This window comes from Myxine glutinosa, chromosome 12 (assembly GCF_964187855.1).
Source record: "Myxine glutinosa chromosome 12, kmMyxGlut1.1, whole genome shotgun sequence".
Classification (NCBI taxonomy): Eukaryota; Metazoa; Chordata; class Myxini; order Myxiniformes; family Myxinidae; genus Myxine; species Myxine glutinosa.
The window spans coordinates 100391715-100411345 of NC_136272.1; the positions used below are offsets into that span (position 1 = coordinate 100391715).

The following is a 19631-nucleotide window of genomic DNA, read 5'->3' on the forward strand; positions in this document are numbered from 1 at the left end:
CAGTAGTAGTCATAATAGAGTATAAGTAATAGTAGTAGTTGTCGTCGTACTAGTGATCGTAATAGAGATATTAGTAGTAGTAGTATAGTAGTAGTAGTGGTAGTATAATAGTAGTAGTAGTAGTAGTATAGTAGTAGTAGTAGCTTTAGTAGTAGTGGTAGTATAATAGTAGTAGTAGTAGTTTTAGTCGTAGTGGTATAGTACTAGTAGTATAGTAATATTATAGTAGTAGTAGTAGTAGTAGTAGTATAGTAGTTGTATAGTAGTAGTATTTGTAGTAGTATAGTAGTAGTATTAGTTGTGGTAGTATTGCAGTAGTAGGAGTTGTGGTAGTATTGTAGTAGTAGTATAGTAGTAGTAGTTGTGGTAGTATTGCAGTAGTTGTGGTAGTATTGTAGTAGTAGTATAGTAGTAGTTTTAGCAGTAGTGGTATAGTAGTAGTAGTATAGTAATAGTATAGTAGTAGTAGTATAGTAGCTGTATTGTAGTAGTATTGTAGTAGTAGTAGTAGTAGTTGTGGTAGTATTGTAGTAGTAGTATAGTAGTTGTATCGTAGTAGTTTTAGCAGTAGTGGTATAGTAGTAGTAGTATAGTAATAGTATAGTAGTAGTAGTAGTATAGTAGTAGTATTGTAGTAGTAGTAGTAGTAGTAGTAGTAGTATAGTAGTCGTAGTAGTTGTGGTAGTATTATAGTAGTAGTAGTTGTGGTAGTATTGTAGTAGTAGTAGTATAGTAGTATAGTAGTAGTAGTATAGTAGTAGTATAGTAGTAGTTTTAGCAGTAGTGGTATAGTAGTAGTAGTATAGCAGTAGTAGTAGTTGTATAGTAGCAGTAGTAGTTGTGGTAGTATTGTAGTAGTAGTATAGTAGTAGTAGTATAGTAGTAGTATAGTAGTAGTTTTAGCAGTAGTGGTATAGTAGTAGTAGTATAGTAGTAGTATAGTAGTAGTTTTAGCAGTAGTGGTATAGTAGTAGTAGTATAGTAGTAGTAGTAGTTGTATAGTAGCAGTAGTAGTTGTGGTAGTATTGTAGTAGTAGTATAGTAGTAGTAGTATAGTAGTAGTATAGTAGTAGTTTTAGCAGTAGTGGTATAGCAGTAGTAGTATAGTAGTAGTAGTAGTTGTATAGTAGCAGTAGTAGTTGTAGTATTGTAGTAGTAGTATAGTAGTTGTATAGTAGTAGTCGTAGTAGTATTGTAGTAGTAGTTGCAGATGACGACAGATAGATTCGTACATAAATGTATATACACAGTTTTCGTTCATAACCATTTCTGTTTTATTAAAACATTAAAATATACATATCATGATTCGTCTCACCAAAGCAGTGAAAGTGAAATATAAAAGTTTATCTTACAGGTGAACTCGCATGAACATAAAGTATACGTACACCGTACATATAACCACATTAGCTTGCGTTGCACAAAAAAAGGCAAATTCCGAATGAAATACATCGACTCGTTTGTCCTTCTCTCCTTCAATCAGGATCATCGATGGAATGAAGAACAATCCATGCAAACCGTCCATATTGGAGCTTATGTAAAGGAAAATAAGACTCCTGAGGTACACATACGTCATCACTCATCAGGTCACTCACCTTGTGAAAAGATAGATCTAATTTGCGATTTTCGGAGATGCATCCCCCCTCTGTAGGAGAATAACGGAAAACAAAACAAACAAAAAAACGCCTTTTGGCCCATCGTGCCTGTGCCGCATTCCAACCGTAAACACCATGCAGAGAAGGGTGATCGATCCTGCAGCACGTTTGAACATGGAAACCTCAATAACATTTCCGAACCATCGAGGCACGAATCAAACAAATAAATGATGCATCTACAAAGTACGTACATCTCTAAAAAAAACTTTTTATCTTCTCTTTTTGGGCTGTGTGGTTTTCACAGTTGCGCATCATCGATAGATGAATACAATTTGTAGGATTAGGTTGTTAATCATAATAATTCCCCTTTATTTAAGGCCATTTTACCCGCCGACAACAATGATTTATCAATACAGCAACCAGACAATTGATGACGTCACATCTCCACCCCCTTCCAACAAGCAAATTGATTTAATGGAAACCCTTTATGTACAAAGCCGAAGGTTGGTGGAAGGAATCGATTAAAGAGTAAATGTTGTGTCGGACAAAAGTAAAACGGTGTAGCCAATAAGCAAACGGTATACCTGCTTGTTCATTTTGCTGAATTCTAACGGGAAAGCAGCCATAAGCCTACTTTAAATTCTCTCTCGCATCGTCACAGATGGGTGTAGGGGGTCCTTTCCGATATTACCTTCCTGAAAAACACTTTGCTTTCTCACCGAAGACAGTTTAACAGGCCAGATCGGAAATGATGCGTCATTGAAGGGAATGACGTCATAATTAGGTTCTGCTGCTAAGGAATAAGATTCAAGACTAACCGTCTCGCGACGTCATTGTGACTGTTTCTGGAGACATATTTACAAAGTCTAATTCGACTTCATACCCTGGGGAACAATTGTTAACTCGAGCATTCTGTTGGAACAATGAAGAAACTGAAAATGTACACCTGGACACCCCCAATCCCATGTCCCCCGACTCATGCTGGAAATGCCACTTCGACAAGACAACACAAAACCTGATCAGATGATCCTGAAAACATCATGGTGGATGGTACACCCCTCCCTCTTACCACTCCAATCATCCCGTCATGGAATCTTCAAACTTCACTTTTTAAAGATTAGTTAAAATAAAGGACATTTGCAGAAAACAATTTCTTTACCAACCACAGGCAGATTGATGGATTTTCAGTTTTCCTACTTCCTCTCATCTGGAATTGCACCTCTGTCATCAAAGCCATCTGCCCCTCACCAGCCCAGACTGTCTATTCAACCAACACCCTCTGTACCCGTCCCAATGTCGAAGCTTGCACTCATCTCCACCTCATCTTACCCCTTTTCTCCCTCTTGTGGAATATCCTTGCTGGGTCCATCCATTCCCTTTCTTTCCTGCAGTCCATCCATCATGATCTAATGTCCACCCGTGATCATTCCTGTTTTCCTTTAAATTGTGCATCTCTTATTCTTTTGTCCACTTACTCATCTTACACTTGTTTGCATCTCTCTTTCTCTTTTAGTCTCAGTCTCTCTCTCTCTCTCTCTCTCTCTCTCTCTCTCTCTCTCTCTCTCTCTCTCTCTCTCTCTCTCTCATTCTCACTCTCACTCTCACTCTCACTCTCTCGCTCTCTCACTCTCCCTGTCTGATTGTACGACCTCCGGATACAACTAGAGATTGTGGACCCGTTGTTCAGAGAGGTTCCAGGTTAAAGGGGTCGAAACCTCAATGATGGATTGTGCCCGGATGATGATCCACACGGTCGTTGAATGATGCTCTTAACCAGCTGAAGGGATTCTTCGGATCTCTCAATTTTTTCTTCTTCTTTCATATACAGTACGATGCTGCGGGGTAGCATCATTGACACTGAGGGCGCAGCTGTGCTGCTGCCAAGAATTTTTGGATTATTTTTTATGAGGCCTCTCCCTTTAAGCTATCTTTTACTGGTAAATCTATCTCTCTCTCTGTCTCTGTCTCTGTCTCTGTCTCTGTCTGTCTCTGTCTCTTTCTCTGTCTCTTTCTCTGTCTCTTTCTCTCTCTTTCTCTCTCTTTCTGTCTCTTTCTCTCTCTTTCTCTCTCCACCCAATCCTTTGTTATTTATTTCAACCCTTTTCCCCGACCATCGGTACCTGTACGCATAAACTTTTGTGACATTTAAAAGTACCTGAGAAGTAAAATTAGAAGCATTGTATTTAAGGAAGCAATCACAATAAAATAATGTTTTCCCCCAAATAATCCACTCATTGATTTCAGAGGAAAACAATGAAAATGCTTTTTAATCCAGACAATGGGCATTGTTAATCTATTGTCTCTCATTTATTTTTATTACAGCTTTTAAGATGATGAACAGCAGACACTTCCCTTTCTTGTAAAGCGTCGCTGCATACATCAAGTCGTTCACTTAAGGGTTCACACAGGGTCAAGCACGTGGGTTGCTCCCGTTCAAGAAGAGGAGATGGAGTCTCGTGAATGACCTGTGTTCTGAACGAGCAATGAACACTCGGTGTCCAGTGCGATGACGATCCCTCCATCGCGGCAGTCAAATAACATTTCCGTTGGAGACCGAATGGACTGTGCCAAGGTTGCCCGAGTGTAGAGGGACGGGTCCCGTTGGACCGCTCGGACCGCCACTTTGAATGGCAGGTGCTTGCACGTCACCGGTTACCTGCTGTTGCTGTTGCTGTAACTTTTTCTTTGTCAGTTTGCGCTCCTTTGCCCGGCGATTTTGAAACCAGATCTTGATCTGTTCACGGGAAAGGGTGAATAAAACGAAATAAGAAAAGAAAACAAAAACAGGACAGGTACACAATATTTACCTCTGTCACCAAAGGTGGATGGTGGTTATGTTTTCACCCCTGTCTGGTTGTTTGTTACTTGCGAAAATCAAAGATATTTCAAATATATTGGTCGGTCTTTTGTGTTAGTTATTCTGTTTGTTTGTCTGTATATTAATCGCCTACAGGTCGCAATTTTAAACCGATCTTTATGAATCTTCACCAAATAGTAGAGGTTTTTGTTTGTTTTTTGGATGCAAGATCGAGGCTCGTGTAAGAGCTAACATTAATCACAAATACATAAACGGACACACAAAACATACAATAAAGGGAGCAGGACACAATATGGGGGGAGAGAGGGAAGCACACAAGTACAACAGTAGAGAACAGAGACATCTGGAGATCTGTGGGAGGGAGAGGGCTTGGGGGGAGGAGGCATGAGGGGGGGAAGCGGGGGGGCGGAGGCGGGGGGGAAGGGAGGGCGGGAGAGGTATAAAACAAATGGACACTTCAAGGAAAGAAGTCGGTATGTCAAAAAGGTGGAACTGGGGTGAATTAAAGGGGGGTATAAAAGATCAAGGTTTTGGATGGGGGAAGATAAGAGATGGGGGTGAACAGCTGTTTTAAAGACCTGGAGGGAGGAGTGGGATTGAAGAGAGTGGGGGAGTTTGTTCCAGAGGCGGGGAAAAAGAGGAATAAAAGAGTGAAGGTGAGCAGAGAGTCTTGATTTTGGCACTTTCACCAGAAGATGGTTGCTGGCAGATCTTGTGCGACCTGTAGGAATATTTGGGGGACAGAGCACAGACAGAGCTGGTGGAGCAAGGCCGGAGAGGAGTCGGTAGAAGGCAGAAAGACCACCAACCTGCATGCAGTGAGCGAGTGAAAGGCCCTCACAATCAGCTTCATCATAGGATATACCAATGATTCTGAAAGCTTTGGTTTCAACAGCGTGCAACTGAGCTAGGTGTGATGCAGGAGCACCAGCCCAAAGGGGAGAGTAGTATTCCATTGAGCTGTGCCAAGGAAGGACTTCACACGACGGATGACGCCCAGTCGGCGACTGGCTTTGGAGGCCAGCTAGGAAATGTGGTTTTACCAGGAAGGATCATGACTGATAGTGAGACCCAAAAGCTTGAGTGACAGAACATCTTGGAGAGGATTGTTGAGAAAGTAGATGGGACGGTTGTCCAGATGGCCTTTTTGGAGTTGGTCATAAGAAAGAAGCCTATTGATTTTGAGGTCAAAAGGTCAACATCGGCCAAAGGTCAACAACTTCGTAAAATTTCTAAAATCCTTAATTTTAATCTGATTGACTTGAAATTTGAAGGAGACTTGCATATCAGGTCATTGAATTTAACCACCAATTTTTTTTGAGGGCTAAAGGTGAAAAGGTCGACATAGGCCAGATTTCTAAAATCATCAATTTTCATCTGATTGGCTTTAAATTTTAAGAGGATTTTCATATCAGATCAGTAAATTCAACCACAAATTAACAGTCAACATAGGCCTAAAGAGAACATTGGCCACAAAGTAAACATAGGACAAAGGTCAACAACTTATTTTAGGGATTTTGCAAGTATAGTGCTATGCACGACATATTTCTTGTTTGTTTGTTTGTTTGTTTGTTTCTGAACAAGATGTCTCAAAAAGTTGTGGACGGATTCGGAAGAAATTTGGTGGAGAGATTGGGTGTGTAACAAGGACAAAACCATTAGATTTTGGTCTGGATCTCAATTTTTTAAAAAGTGATTCTTCACCTTTGAGAGATAGGACAAAAAACGATATATAGCACGATATCTCAAAAAGTTATGGACGGATTCGGACAAACGTGGTGGACAGGTCGTGTGTGTGTCAATGTAGAATTGATTCAATTTTGGTGAAGATTCGAATCCGGATCCAGAGCAGATACTTTTTTATGTTATTCTTCATCATTGCATTGTGATTCATTGTAGATTGGGCTAAAACTGATATAGCACGATTTCTCAAAAAGTTAGAGACAGATTCGGACAAAACCTGGTGAACAGGTTGTGTATGTGATAAGGACAAATCGATTAGATTTTGGTGAAAATCCGAATACGGATCCGGATACGCGAATTATTTAATTTTTAAGTGAATCTTCACCATTGAGATATGGGGCCAAAAAATATTTATATCATAATATTCAAAAAAGTTGTGGATGACTTATGACAAAACTAGTTGGATGAATTGGTTAGGTGACAAGAACAAGCCAATTAGATTTTGGTTGAGGTCCGAATCCAGATCTGGCCTATCAGTGGGATATATAACATAGACTGTTCAGCCTGGCGGAGGTATGCTCTCTACCGAGTGCCGTTCTGGTTTCCTATTGGATTATAGTGCCAAAGATGTATTGGTTATGGTTTCACCATTAACTTGTTACCATAAGACTCCATCCAAAGCTTCAAACAAATAACCTAATCACTCAATTCTGTGTGAATACAAAGGTTGTGGATTGTTATTTTGTTACTTGTTATCCATCACAAATATTAGGATGCACTCTCACTGAACCTATCACTAGGATGTACTTGCTTCAGAAAAATAAAATAACCTGCCAAATGATGACCCTCTCCCCCCAGGAGTACTCGTTGTATTCATAGTTGGACCCGATAAAGGGGGAAGAGAAGAGGTCCAGGGAGGTTGGCCACCACAACCCTCCGCTTTCAGGAAAAAAATACTTATTTATTTATTTTTATAGATTACTTCAACAATTGCACTTTTTTATGTATTATTTTAGTCTATGCTTTAATGCTGGAGTTGTGTTTGTTTATCTCTCGATGTACCCATGGTACTGACCTTGTATTTTAACACTTTTAAGGATACGTACACCTTTCGGCCTTCCCTAGGTACTACCAATCAAACCATCTCCTTGTTTCTCCTGGTCAAACAATGGGGTCCACCTCTGGTCATTATGATTAGTTATTGATTTCAGGAGATGTTCAATTGTTTTGCTGCTTATTTGTTTTTTGTTCACGGAGTTTGACCATTGTAACATAGAAATCCCTGATCAAATGAACTGCCCATTCAATCATGATCTTGTCCATCTGTTTCCTCCTTGTCCCACCTTCTGTTAAATTATTTTGTATAATTATTTCGTTTATTTTATCTGCTCTCTTCACTGTTTCTTTTCCTACTGCCTCGGATGGATGCTAAACTGGTGTCCAGTCTGCTTGCGTTTGGAGGTGGACATTCAAGATCCCATGGTGACCTTTGCGAAGAGTAGGTGAGCTATTACAGGTACCATGGACAAATTCCAAATTCATGCCCTAACTTCCTGTGTCGGATTGGCGACCCCTCCAGGATTGTAACTCCAGGCAAAAAAAATGCTTCAGTTGTAATTGTGTAACCATGAATGGTACATTAATTCATTCAGTAGTAATTGTGTAACTATTTCCTGTTAATTTACTGGACTGTAATTATGACGTCAGAATGTGCGCTCAGCTTGCAACAAACAACAGGCCCATAATTCCCACCTGGCGTTCTGATAGGCCGAGCAGTGCCGCGAGTTCCGCTTTGCGTCGTATTGTGATGTAACGACTGTAATGAAATTCCTTCTCCAGTTCCAGCCGCTGATGATCCGTGTATACGACTCTGTACTTCTCCTTTGTACGCGTTTTACCTACTGACACACACGCATGCAACATGGCACAGGTGAGAGGATGCTTGCATAAATAGGATCAGGTACACAACAGCACAATGGAGTATAAGGGGTGATCCAAAAAAAATATCTAAAAACTGTTCCTCACAAGTCAGTCACAGCAATTAGAATCATTTGTTGAACAGTAACGGCTAAAACAGTTTTACGCCTTAAGTAAAAATTTTAGTAATTTGCAAGTGATTGGTTTTCTGACTGCCTGGACCAGCCAGGCTCTGTTCATCGAAGCTTCGATACTTTCAGCCCAGAATTTCTCCAAACATGGGTCCACAACCTCGGCTGTAATCAGAAGATCTACGACCTCATCTGTGTCCAGACAGTCATTCAATCCGGCAATGCAACCTCACTAATCAAACTCTCTACTAGACATAGCACGTAGCTTACTGTACCTTATTTGCTATCTAGATGGTTTTTCATGTATCACTATATCATACATTCATAATTCATTGTATAATACTAAATATATAACACATAAAAGAATGGTTTTGGAAACACTGGGTTAAAGACCAACACATAAAAGAAATGTTGCGGTTCTAGAAGGTGCCAAGTTGAAGGTGAGGGGCTCCTAGCAGCACTCCCCCCCCCCCCCCCCCTTCCCATGCCTCCTCCCCCCGGGCCCTCTCCCTTCCACACATCTCCCTGCTCTCGGATGTTGTGTTTGTGTGCTTCCCCTTTTCTCCCCATCTTGTCTTCCGCTCCCTCTTTTTGTGTATTTTGTTTGTCTGGTCGATTTGTTTGTGAAGTAAATGTTAGCTCTTTCACGAGCCTCGATTCAGTATACAAAAAAAAAAAAAAAAAAGCACCAAGTGGAAGGTGAGTTGCTTCCAGTGGTACCCAAAGCGCCATGCGGAAAGCGAGATGCTCCAAGCAGAATGCAAAGGAGCCAAGCGAGGCGTTCCCCAAAGCATCAAGTGGGACAACACTGACCAAGTCACGGTAGAACTGACTCCCTCACACGCCTTTACACATACACCATGTAACCTTGCAACATCCAGCGAATACAAGTCGTTGACTCACAAAACATGGTACTGCATGACAGTGCACCTCCCACCTACACCTCTCACTCACCTGCATCTACACCTAGTTGGGACCCACGTGGGCCAGCCAGCTCACGAACGGGTAAGAAATGGATCACCAATTAGCCCGACATCTTCTTCTTCCTCATTCTGTCCCATTTTATATGTAATTTCTCAGGTATAAGAGGTGCCTATCTTGTGTGTAGTGATAAGTTTCACTGCATAAGGGGTTCTTTTGAGTGCTACAGGCAAAGACTGTTTCTTGTATGATACTGCAATCTCCTGTAAATATGTGCCTTTCAACTGAGACATGTTGTTTCCAGACCTGCACGGTGTCTATTTTCCCCATTGGTTGGACATAGTATGTCATTAGTAGGCGGGAGGTTATACCCCACTGAATCGCTATGGGCAGACTAGCCGATGCCCCACTTACCGTTTTGATCGGCTGTACCTAATTAATATATAATGTTGGGTCATCAAGTGCACTGTTCCCCATCTGGGATAACTAAATCACCGAGAGGGTAATGAGAGATTTGGGTGCGGGGAACCTACCAGACTTAGTCACTTCAGACGGCATCTGTGGTTGTTTAGTAACCCGTTGTGCCACGGAGTTATCTGTGGCTCGTCGACTTCAGGGTTAAAGGTCGGGAAGCAGGTCTGAGAGAGGCGACTCGTGACCCGGCCAACCTACCTCTAACAATACATATACTTTATATTACCTTACCAGTAAACATTACCAGTAAATTATGCACACCTTATCTTGCATATTACACTCACATTACCCAGCATGGGCATTTGTTTACCCCTGAATCGAGCTTTTATTCAAATACAAATAAATGTCATTTCAACAAATTTCTCACATTTTCTGCTGTGCCCCCTAGGAAACACAAGTTACCAATGAAAAGGTTTTGAAATTTATTTATTTATTTGAATGCGTCATGTACCTATACTGTATAAAACAATGTGTATTTGTCTGTCCCCATTCATAAGAACGATTTTTTAGTGTTTTAAACGCCAATTTTTTTCACATGACTGTGTGTTCACTATGCTCTATTTTTGAGGATAAACAAAACTCGAAAAACATTCTCCATAAAAGAGTAATTACATCTCTTTTATTGAAAATGTAGATGGTAACTTGCAAACCGAGCCTCAAGGATGGTGTACTGAAGCGTTTTTTAAAAAAAATAACAAATAAAAGGTGCAAGGAGGTGAAATTCACTGCATGTGATGTGCAAGACATACAGAGTTTTTTTTTTTTTTTTTTTTGTGGATACAGAGTCGAGGCTCGTGAAAGAGCTAACATTTATCAAACAAACAAATCAAACAAACAAGCAAACAAAGCACATAAAAAGGGGAGCGGCCGACAAGATGGGGAGAGAAGGGGAGGAAGAACACAAACACAACATTTGAGAGCAGGGACATCGGGAGATGTGTGGGAGGGAGAGGGCCTGGGGGGAGGGAGGATAGGTATAAAACGCAAGGACACCAAGGACTTCTAGGAAAGAAGTCAAAAGTCACCTCAAAAAAGTGGATTTGGGGTGAAATTAGCGGGGGTAGAAAAGATCAAGGTTTTGGATTGGGGAAGATAAGAGATGGTGGTGAACAGCCGTTATAAAGACCTGGAGGGAGGAGTGGGATTGAAGAGAGTGAGGGAGTTTGTTCCAGAGACGGGAGAAAAGAGGATTGAAGGAGTGAAGGTGAGCAGAGAGTCTTGATTTTGGCAGTTTAACCATAAGAAGGTTGCAGGCCGATCTTGTGCGACCTGTAGGAATATTTGGGGGACAGAGCCCAGAGAGAGCTGGGGGAGCAAGGCCGGAGAGGAGTCGGTAGAAGACGGTTTAACATTCGAGTAAAACGAATGTTAATTTACATCTGTAGTATGTCCAATATATAAAAATATAAGCACATCTGACACTAGGCTGAGGCTTCAAACTTTGGCACTCTCACGAGGCTGTGCCACCCATCATATTTGACAAGCTTTTATAAGTTATTATATAAGAAACAGTGTAGTAGATTTTACACCAAAGCAAACACACACACACACACACACACACACACACACACACACAAACACACACACACACACACACACACACTTCTATACCTGCACTACTTTAAACTAACTGCTGAAATTATTCCAATCTTCATATGGGTTCGGCTAGGTACAGGTTTTCGTCAAAAACTTCCACGAACCGGCTGGTGAGGCCTGACGTGATTTGTTCTGGGTGCCAGAGATAACTCACCTACTCCTCGTAAAAGACACTGTGGGATCTTTAACTTCCAGCAACTAATAATAGTAGATAGGACACTCGGCCTAACGTCCATCGGGGAACAGCACACTTTGTGATGCAAAGACCTGCCTATGAAGCACTAGTACAGCAGCCTATATTTGGGTTAGAATCGATCCCAGACTAGATGGCTCAAAGGTACACTACCTCAGCACCATCCTGTCTGGGAATTTTATATAATACACACCGAGTTATACTTTATAGTGTTGGTGTTTCTTAAATGATTGTGAATGCCTGGTTTGTAGAATTTTTTTTACGCCCCTTGTAGATGTGGCACAGATTTACAAATTGTAGAATCTCACAATCACAGAATCATGGAATGCCAGAATTAAATTATCACAGAATCATTCCATGAAGTTTCTCGTGATCCCAGGATCAAATAAGCACAGAATCGTGGAATCATAGAATCACACAATCAAATAATCACAGGATCCCAGAATGAAATAATTGCAGAATCGCAGAATCACCAAATCATCAAATCAAAACATTGCAGAATCACATAATCCCAGAATCCCAAAATTACAAAATCAAATAATCCCAGAATCAAAGAATCTCAGAACTGCAGAATAAAAGAATCACATAATCCCAGAATCAAAGAATGTGCAATTGTGCATGTCTCTCTGATTAATTTTTTTTTCTTGTCGAAACGCTTGGCATGACTTTAAATTAATGTGACAAAAATTAATGTCATGCTGTTTTTACTTCATGTTATTATTACACTTGATAATTACAGGGCCTGATCACTAAGTCCGTGTCCGTGGCCGAGCATGTAAATACAAAAATAAGGTTGATTGTCCAGTTGAAGGATAAAAATTGTTGTAGAAATCTAGAAAACATTGTTTTATTGACATCAAACAACTTTGCACGTCTTGTCGTTGCTTTGTTGATAAATCCTTTCTATTATTTATATCGTAAACATTAAAGCAGAAAGTGCAATTCGGAAAAAAACAGCACTTGAAGTCGATTTGTGCGTCTGTCTTTTCACATTTGGCAACTAGTGGACAAGTGGATAATTTATCCCACTCGAGTTCCCTTCACCAAAGATAACTTTGCAAAGTTCACATTGTTTTACGTAAACTTGATTGTTGTAACCCGTTTGCCATCCCTATCTGAGCACATTCTTTCCTGGTTCAAATTCCACAATATTGCGTTCATTTGTCTACTCAGTGTCCACTGTCTTTGTAAGTCCTGAAAAATGTCTGGTCCTTTATGTAGCAGGGGCGGTTCCAGGGGGGGGGGGGGGTTCACTGGGTGCACGTGAACCCCCTCTCCCCCTTCCTTCTCTCCCCCCTCTGCCCCTACCTTTTTTTTACCTCCACCATCTGGAATGGACAGAGGTTGTTTTCACCGCAGTCAGTTTGTTTGCGTGCAGGATATCTCAAAAAGTTCTTGACGGATTTAGATGAAATCTGGTGGGCAGGTTGAGTGTGGTGTGACATGGACGAATTGATTTGAATTTTGTGAAAATCCGAATCCGGATACGAGAGTTATTAATTTTCTAAAGTGATTCTTCACCATTGAGAGATGGGGCAACAACGATATATCGCACGATATTTCAAAAAGTTGTGGATGGATTTGGCCGAAACTTGGTGGGCAGGTTCAGTGTGACAAGGAGGAATTGATTCGATTTTGGTACAGATCCGAATACAGATCCAGATATGATAATTTTTTTAAAGTGATTCTTCACCATGGAGCGATTAGTCAAAGAACGACATACAGAATGATATTTCAAAAAGTTGTGGACGGATTCGGACGAAACCTAGTGGCCAGGTTGGGTTTGTGACAAGGACAAATCGATTCGATTTTGTTGAAGATGCGGATCAGGATCCAGATACGATAATTATTTAATTTTATAATTTATTTATTCAACTTTGAGTGATAGGGCTAAAAGCGATATATAGCATGTTATCTCAAAAAGCTGTGGATATTTTATAACTAAAGTTAGTGGATGAGTTGGTTAGGCGACAATAAGAAATTGATTCGATTTTGGTTCAGATCAGAATCCAGATCCGGTTTATCAGTGGGATGCAAAACATAACCTGTTCAACCTGGCGGAGGTATGCTCCCGACTGAGCGCCGTTCTAGTCTGTCACATGATCGTTGTGCGAGATATCATTGGACAATGGACAATCATTCTGCATCTTTATCTTTCACGCAGCAATTGATCAGAGCCACGTAGTGTTTACATTTGTTGTAAAATATTGTCATTTTACATCTTTCAGCTAAATTCTGTCAAGTGAAAAAAGATAGAAGACGAATACATTGACTTGAATAAGGCTTGGTGGTAGATTATGCTATCTGTGAATATTTTAACCTCAAGTGAATCTCCCGCTAAAAAATTTCTGGATCCGCCCCTGTGCAGTGTGTACGTATAAGGTCTTCCGTGAGCCTTAACTTGCCTCCTCCCCAAAGCCCTCTCCCTCCCACAGTTCTCTCGATGTCTCCATGTCTCTCGGTCCCTGCTCTCAAATGTTGTGTTTGTGTCCTTCCCCCTCTCTCCCCATCTTGTCTACCGCTCCCGATGTTATTTGTTTTGTGTGTCTGTTTGTCTTTCTGTGTGATTAATGTTCGCTCTTTCACGAGCCTCGATCTTGTATACAAAAAAAAAAAACTTTAGACACTGCAGAAAACGATATTTTATAAGATGTGCATTTATGAGCAATCTTCAAAACATTTTGCAAATGTGATAGCATATTCACAATAGTTCCAAACCTGCAAAATGCTATAATTAAGTAGATATAACAGTAGAACCTACCACTATACTACAACTATTACTACAACAACTTACACTTATTTAATGGCCCCAATTATTCACACCATCTTATGAGGTTGGCCAGGAAAGGATTTTGGCCATAGTCTTCTACGAACCAGCTGTCTAGGCCAGACGTTCAACTGAAGGTTATTTGGCCAGGAATTTGTAATTTGTTCAGGGTGCCGGCGATAACTCAGCTACTTTTCGCGAAAGCCCTCGTGGGATCTTTCATATCCAGCAGCTAATGCTAGCAGATGGGATACCCGTCTCAACATCCACCTGAGGAATAGTGGACATTGTGATGGACCACCATGCCTGAAAAGCATCAATCCGGCATTTTATAGACAGGGCTGGAATCAAACCTCGAATGGATCATTCGTTACCTCTGCACCTTCCTGTCGGATTATGTAAGTATAAACTGCATGATATATACATATGTATATATATATATATATATATATATATATATATATATATATATATATATATATATATACATATATATACAGTATATATATATATATATATATATATGATGTGTGATCATATGGTGTGATCATATGGATATGGTGTGAGAAATGGAGAAGGTGAAAGGATTTTTGAGTTTGCTGATGGAGCTGATTTGTTGATTTGTAACACTCAGTTCCAGAAAGAGGATAATAAGCTTGTTACATACACGTCAGGTGGGTCGACGACAACCGTTGACTACCTGATGGTGCGTAGGCGAGATAGGGGGCACCTCCGGAACACAAAGGTGATCCCGGGGGAGGAGGCTGTTTCACAGCACCACTTGGTTGTCTGCGACATAAGGGTGAAAGGTGCGAGGAGAGCTTGGTGGGTGAAGTACCAACCGAGAATGAAGGTGTGGAGGTTGAAACAGGTGACAGTAAGGGAGGCATTAAAAGAGAGGCTGAGTAGGGTAGAGGATGATGGGGTTGAGCTTGAACGTGGTTGGATGTCAATGAAAGATAGTCTGTTGGGAGCCATTGGTGAGGTATGTGGATGGACAAAAGGACCACCGAGGCACTCGGAAACATGGTGGTGGGATGATGAAGTTGGAACGAGGATTGATGAGAAGAGGAAGAAGTTCAAGGAGTGGCAGAAGGCGAAGGGTACGGGAGCAGAAAAAGCAGAGCATGAAAGTTATAAGGCAGCCAAGAAGGCTGCAAAGAAAGAGGAAGCTAAGGCGCAGGAGGCATGTAGGAAAATGTTCGGAGAACGCTTGGATTTGGAAGAGGGTCAGAGAGCGGTATTCAGGATTGCAAAGCAGATAGCGAAAGAGAGGTGTGATGTGATGGGGGTGAGTTGCTTGAAGGATGAAGTGGGACAAATCGTTGTGGACCCCGATGGAATTGAAGGAAGATGGAAAAGATATATGGAAATGCTGTTGAATACAGAGAATGAATGGGATGGCAACATAGAGAGTAACCCAGTTTTAGGACTGGCAAAGAAGATAACTGAGAAGGAAGTTGAGGAAGCGATAATAGCAATGAAGAGTAGAAAAGCGGGAGGGCCGACGGGAGTTGTGGGAGATATATTGAAGGCAGCAGGAAGTTGGGGTGTGAAGACAATGACAGAGATCTGTAATCTGGTGGTGAAAGAAGGCCGCATTCCAGTGGATTGGGAACTGAGTACCCTCGTCCCTCTATACAAGGGGAAAGGTGACCCTCTGGAGTGTGGCTCGTACCGAGCGATAAAGTTATTGGAGCATGGAATGAAGGTATTGGAAAGGGTGTTGGAGAGGAGGATAAGGAAGAAGGTGAAGATCGACGAAATGCAGTTTGGATTTATGCCAGGAAGAGGAACGACAGACGCACTCTTTATTGTGAGGCAGTTGCAGGAGAAGTACATGGAGAAGAGGAAGAAGTTGTTTCTTGGGTTTGTTGATCTGGAGAAAGCATTCGATAGGATTCCACGCGAAGTATTGACATGGGCATTGAGGAAGTTAGGAGTGGAGGAATGGTTGATCAGAGTAGTGATGGCAATGTACAAAAGAGCATGCACAGCTATAAGGACGAAGGACGGGAACAGTGGTGAGATTGAGGTGAAGGTGGGAGTGCATCAGGGGTCGGTACAAAGTCCACTACTATTTGTAGCTGTGATGGAGGTGCTGGCTCAGAACGTAAAGGAGGGTTTTCCGTGGGAGTTGGTGTATGCAGATGATCTGGTGTTGATTGCGGAAAGTATGGATGGACTGAAGGAAAAGATGAACAAGTGGAAGAAATGTATGGAGACAAAAGGTCTGAAAGTGAATATAGGAAAGACAAAGGTGATGGCAAGTGGTAAAGCATGTGGTGAGGTGGAAAGAACTGGGAAGTGGCCATGTGCTGTGTGCAGGAAGGGTGTCGGAGTAAACTCCATTCAATGTACAATTTGCGCTGAGTGGGTTCATCAAAAATGAAGTGGTCTGAGAGGGTCATTAACCAGTGTGGCAGCTACATTCAAATGTAAGGTGTGCACAGAGGGAGCTGCAGATGGAGAAAATGTTGAGTTGGATCTTGGAGACGGCGTGAAGCTGGAAGGTGTGAAAACATTTTGCTACCTCGGAGACATGCTGAATGGAGAAGGTGAATCAGACATGGCAACGGTTGCTAGAGTGAGATGTGCATGGAAGAAGTTTCGGGAACTGAGTGGCGTGCTGATGAGGAGGGGAGTGTCGTTGAAGCTGAAGGGAAAGGTGTATGCTGCATGTGTGAGAAGTGTTATGATTTATGGGAGCGAGACATGGGTCATGAATGTAGAGCAGCAACGAAGGCTGGAAATGGTGGAATTGCGAATGGTTCTGTGGATGTGCGGAGTATCGTTGAGAGAGAGGAAGACAAATGATTTATTGCGAAAGATTATGGGAATAGAGCCTGTGATTGATGCTGTGAAGAGGAACACGTTGAGATGGTTTGGTCATGTGTTGAGGAAGCATGAAAGTGACTGGTTGAGAAGAGTGATGGAAATGAATGTAGAAGGAAGTAGAGGACAGGGAAGACCGAGAAAGACTTGGCTAAAGATGGTGGAAGAAGAAATGCGGGCAAGGGGGTTAACAAGGAGAGATGCAGAAAATAGGGCAATATGGAGAAGATTGTCATGGGAACCGCAAGGCTAACCCCCGCTCTAGCAGGGAAAATGGCCTTAAAATGCATGTTGTTGTGTTGTTGTATATATATATATATATATATATATATATATATATATATATATATATATATATATATATATATATATATATATATATATACATGATACATATACAGTAAATATAGTCCTCTTATTATATAAGTTCTGCTGTATTTCCATTAAAAGGAATATTGCTATAAAAATTTTTTTTTAAAGATCTCATTCCAATCACTAATGCTTGATTTACTCGAGTTCTTTTTTAGCTGCTTACAGAGTGGAACCACTTCATCAAATATAAAAAGCTTATATTTATTATGGCTTCACAGCATGTAGGATTCACCGTTGCTTGCAGCGTGAAAGCATGCCTGACTAGTGCATGTATGTATGTGAGTGTGTGTATATATATATATATATATATATATATATATATATATATATATATATATATATATATATATATATATATATATATATATATATATAATATATACATATATATACGCGCTCTTTTGTACTTACTTTTTCCACATGCGAAATTTGCATTTATGTTTATTTAAATTATACAATGGACTACAACATGTAAATGTTTCATGATATTTGTTATATTATATCACCTTTATCTATCAATATTGTTGAAATGAAGATCAAATATCTGTATGTTGAAATATGTTGAAAAAGTCAAAACTTTACATGGGGTGTACTTACTTTTTCACGTGACTACACCTCAACACGCAACCCCATTGACGGCAATGGTGGGGGAAACCCGCTTGGGGGAGAAAACCCTCTTGGGAAGGAGGGCAAATGAATGCGCAACAACCTTCATTGTGTAACCCTTAGTCATCCTGTCAGGTTTGGTTGAGATTGGATAAGTAATGACGGAATGTCTTGTGGTCAAAAAATTGCGTATTTTAGTATGAAAATTACAGCTATAATAATTTTAAATGTAAATATGGCGAAAGTTAGAAAAAAAAAAAAAGAGGCAGAAGAGGTGTTTGTTAGTGTTGCCGAGTAAACAGTTAGAGTGTTATCTCCATTGTCTTGGGTCACAAGATCTGCCGTGACAAGAGCGAGGCTGAACCATCCAACTTTTACTTACGGATTTTTAAATTGTGACATTTTCTGACGGTTTTGTGATTTTTCCTGCGATATTGGCTTTGAGTTGCATTGGTATGCAAAACTTTCGCTTTCTACCCATGTGGAAGGTACCACATATTTATATAATTGAGTGAGTGTGTCATTCAATGGTTAGAAAGAACGTTATGTATCAGATAAACACAAACGACACTCGCGTGTGTTGGTCTATTGTGAGTTCGACCTTGCTCTCCCATAAGCCTCGATAATATAGATAGAATATCTCATTCTTGGGTAAAATTCCAGGGGCATAGAAAAGGCCCCTTTATATAAGGGTATGTGTCATGTGGAAAAGTAGAGAAAAGAAGGGACATTCCATAGCTTATAGGAAAGGTCGAACAATAGAAAAGAATTGGCATTCAAAAAATCTCATGTGCATGCTGAACTACCCTTGTGTTCTTAGGAAGAACCAAGTATTGCTCCAGAAAAGTTCATATAAATGGGCACCAATTTGATTCATACAGCTGCATGAAGAAGTAAATGTATTTTATTTGCCAGATGTAGAATGCTGCTTTTTATGAACTTTATGAAATATTTGAAAAAGTAAGAAGAAAAAAAATTATTCAACCCAGATGGGACTCAAACCTACACTCCCCAGCTTAGGGGGTCGGATGCCTTATCCATTAGGCCATTAAGCCAGCACATTAGATGTGGGTAATAACATTTTGAAGAATTATAAAGTATGTATATATTTTTATATATTTCTTTATGTATGTATATTTATATATATTTCATTTTAAAGCAAAATCTTTATTGAAACTTTTTAAAGCAAAAACACTTAGATGGAATTTGTTTCGAAAGCCATTAACTAGACCTATTGGCCGATGTATATACTAAGTTCTAGCTAGTTTCAATTTATAGCCCTTGAGATATGAGCACCGACACATTTCGGGCAGACGGACGGACGGACGGACACCAACGTGATTTCGAGGGTTTTCTAAATAAAACTCAAGAATGTGGAAACAGACGTTGCTGAAATTTGGAACATATTACCTCGACGTACAAAGCAGTTACTTCTGAAATTTGCAGCCGATTTCGTCCAGTAGAAGCCGTGAAACGTATTTTCAGTCCCCATGTTAAATCTGCATCCAGAGAAACGATCCCTTATATAAAGGGAGGGAGTACTTTGCGCCTTCCTTTGATTCCGAGAACTTTTTACACGTCCTGCATATGCCGTGGCATTTTTAACGTCCACGAAGTAATGCTAGCATATGGGACACCCGGCTTTACAAAACACGAGCAAGAGATAACCTTCAAAGGTAACAGCTTCTACAGCTACCCTCTCCGTGACCTTTTGGGCTTCTAATTG

At 40.6% G+C, this 19631-nt stretch overlaps 1 protein-coding gene across 2 annotated transcripts in view; it reads right to left on the reverse strand.

Moving 5' to 3' along the window:
- Window positions 1-1258: 1258 nt before the first annotated feature.
- LOC137437685 (homeobox protein CDX-1-like) overlaps window positions 1259-19631 on the reverse strand; it is a 34615-nt gene continuing 16242 nt past the window's right edge. Inside the window, exons 2-3 of one of the 2 annotated variants that reach the window (XM_068132191.2) lie at window positions 7846-7991; window positions 1259-4326 (exon numbers count right to left, since the gene is read on the reverse strand). In XM_068132191.2, the coding sequence (XP_067988292.1) occupies window positions 4123-4326; window positions 7846-7991 (350 nt within the window). In that variant the 3' untranslated portion in view covers window positions 1259-4122. Of the gene's footprint in view, window positions 4327-7845; window positions 7995-19631 lie in introns of both variants that reach the window. The other variant, XM_068132190.2, reaches the window with a different exon arrangement.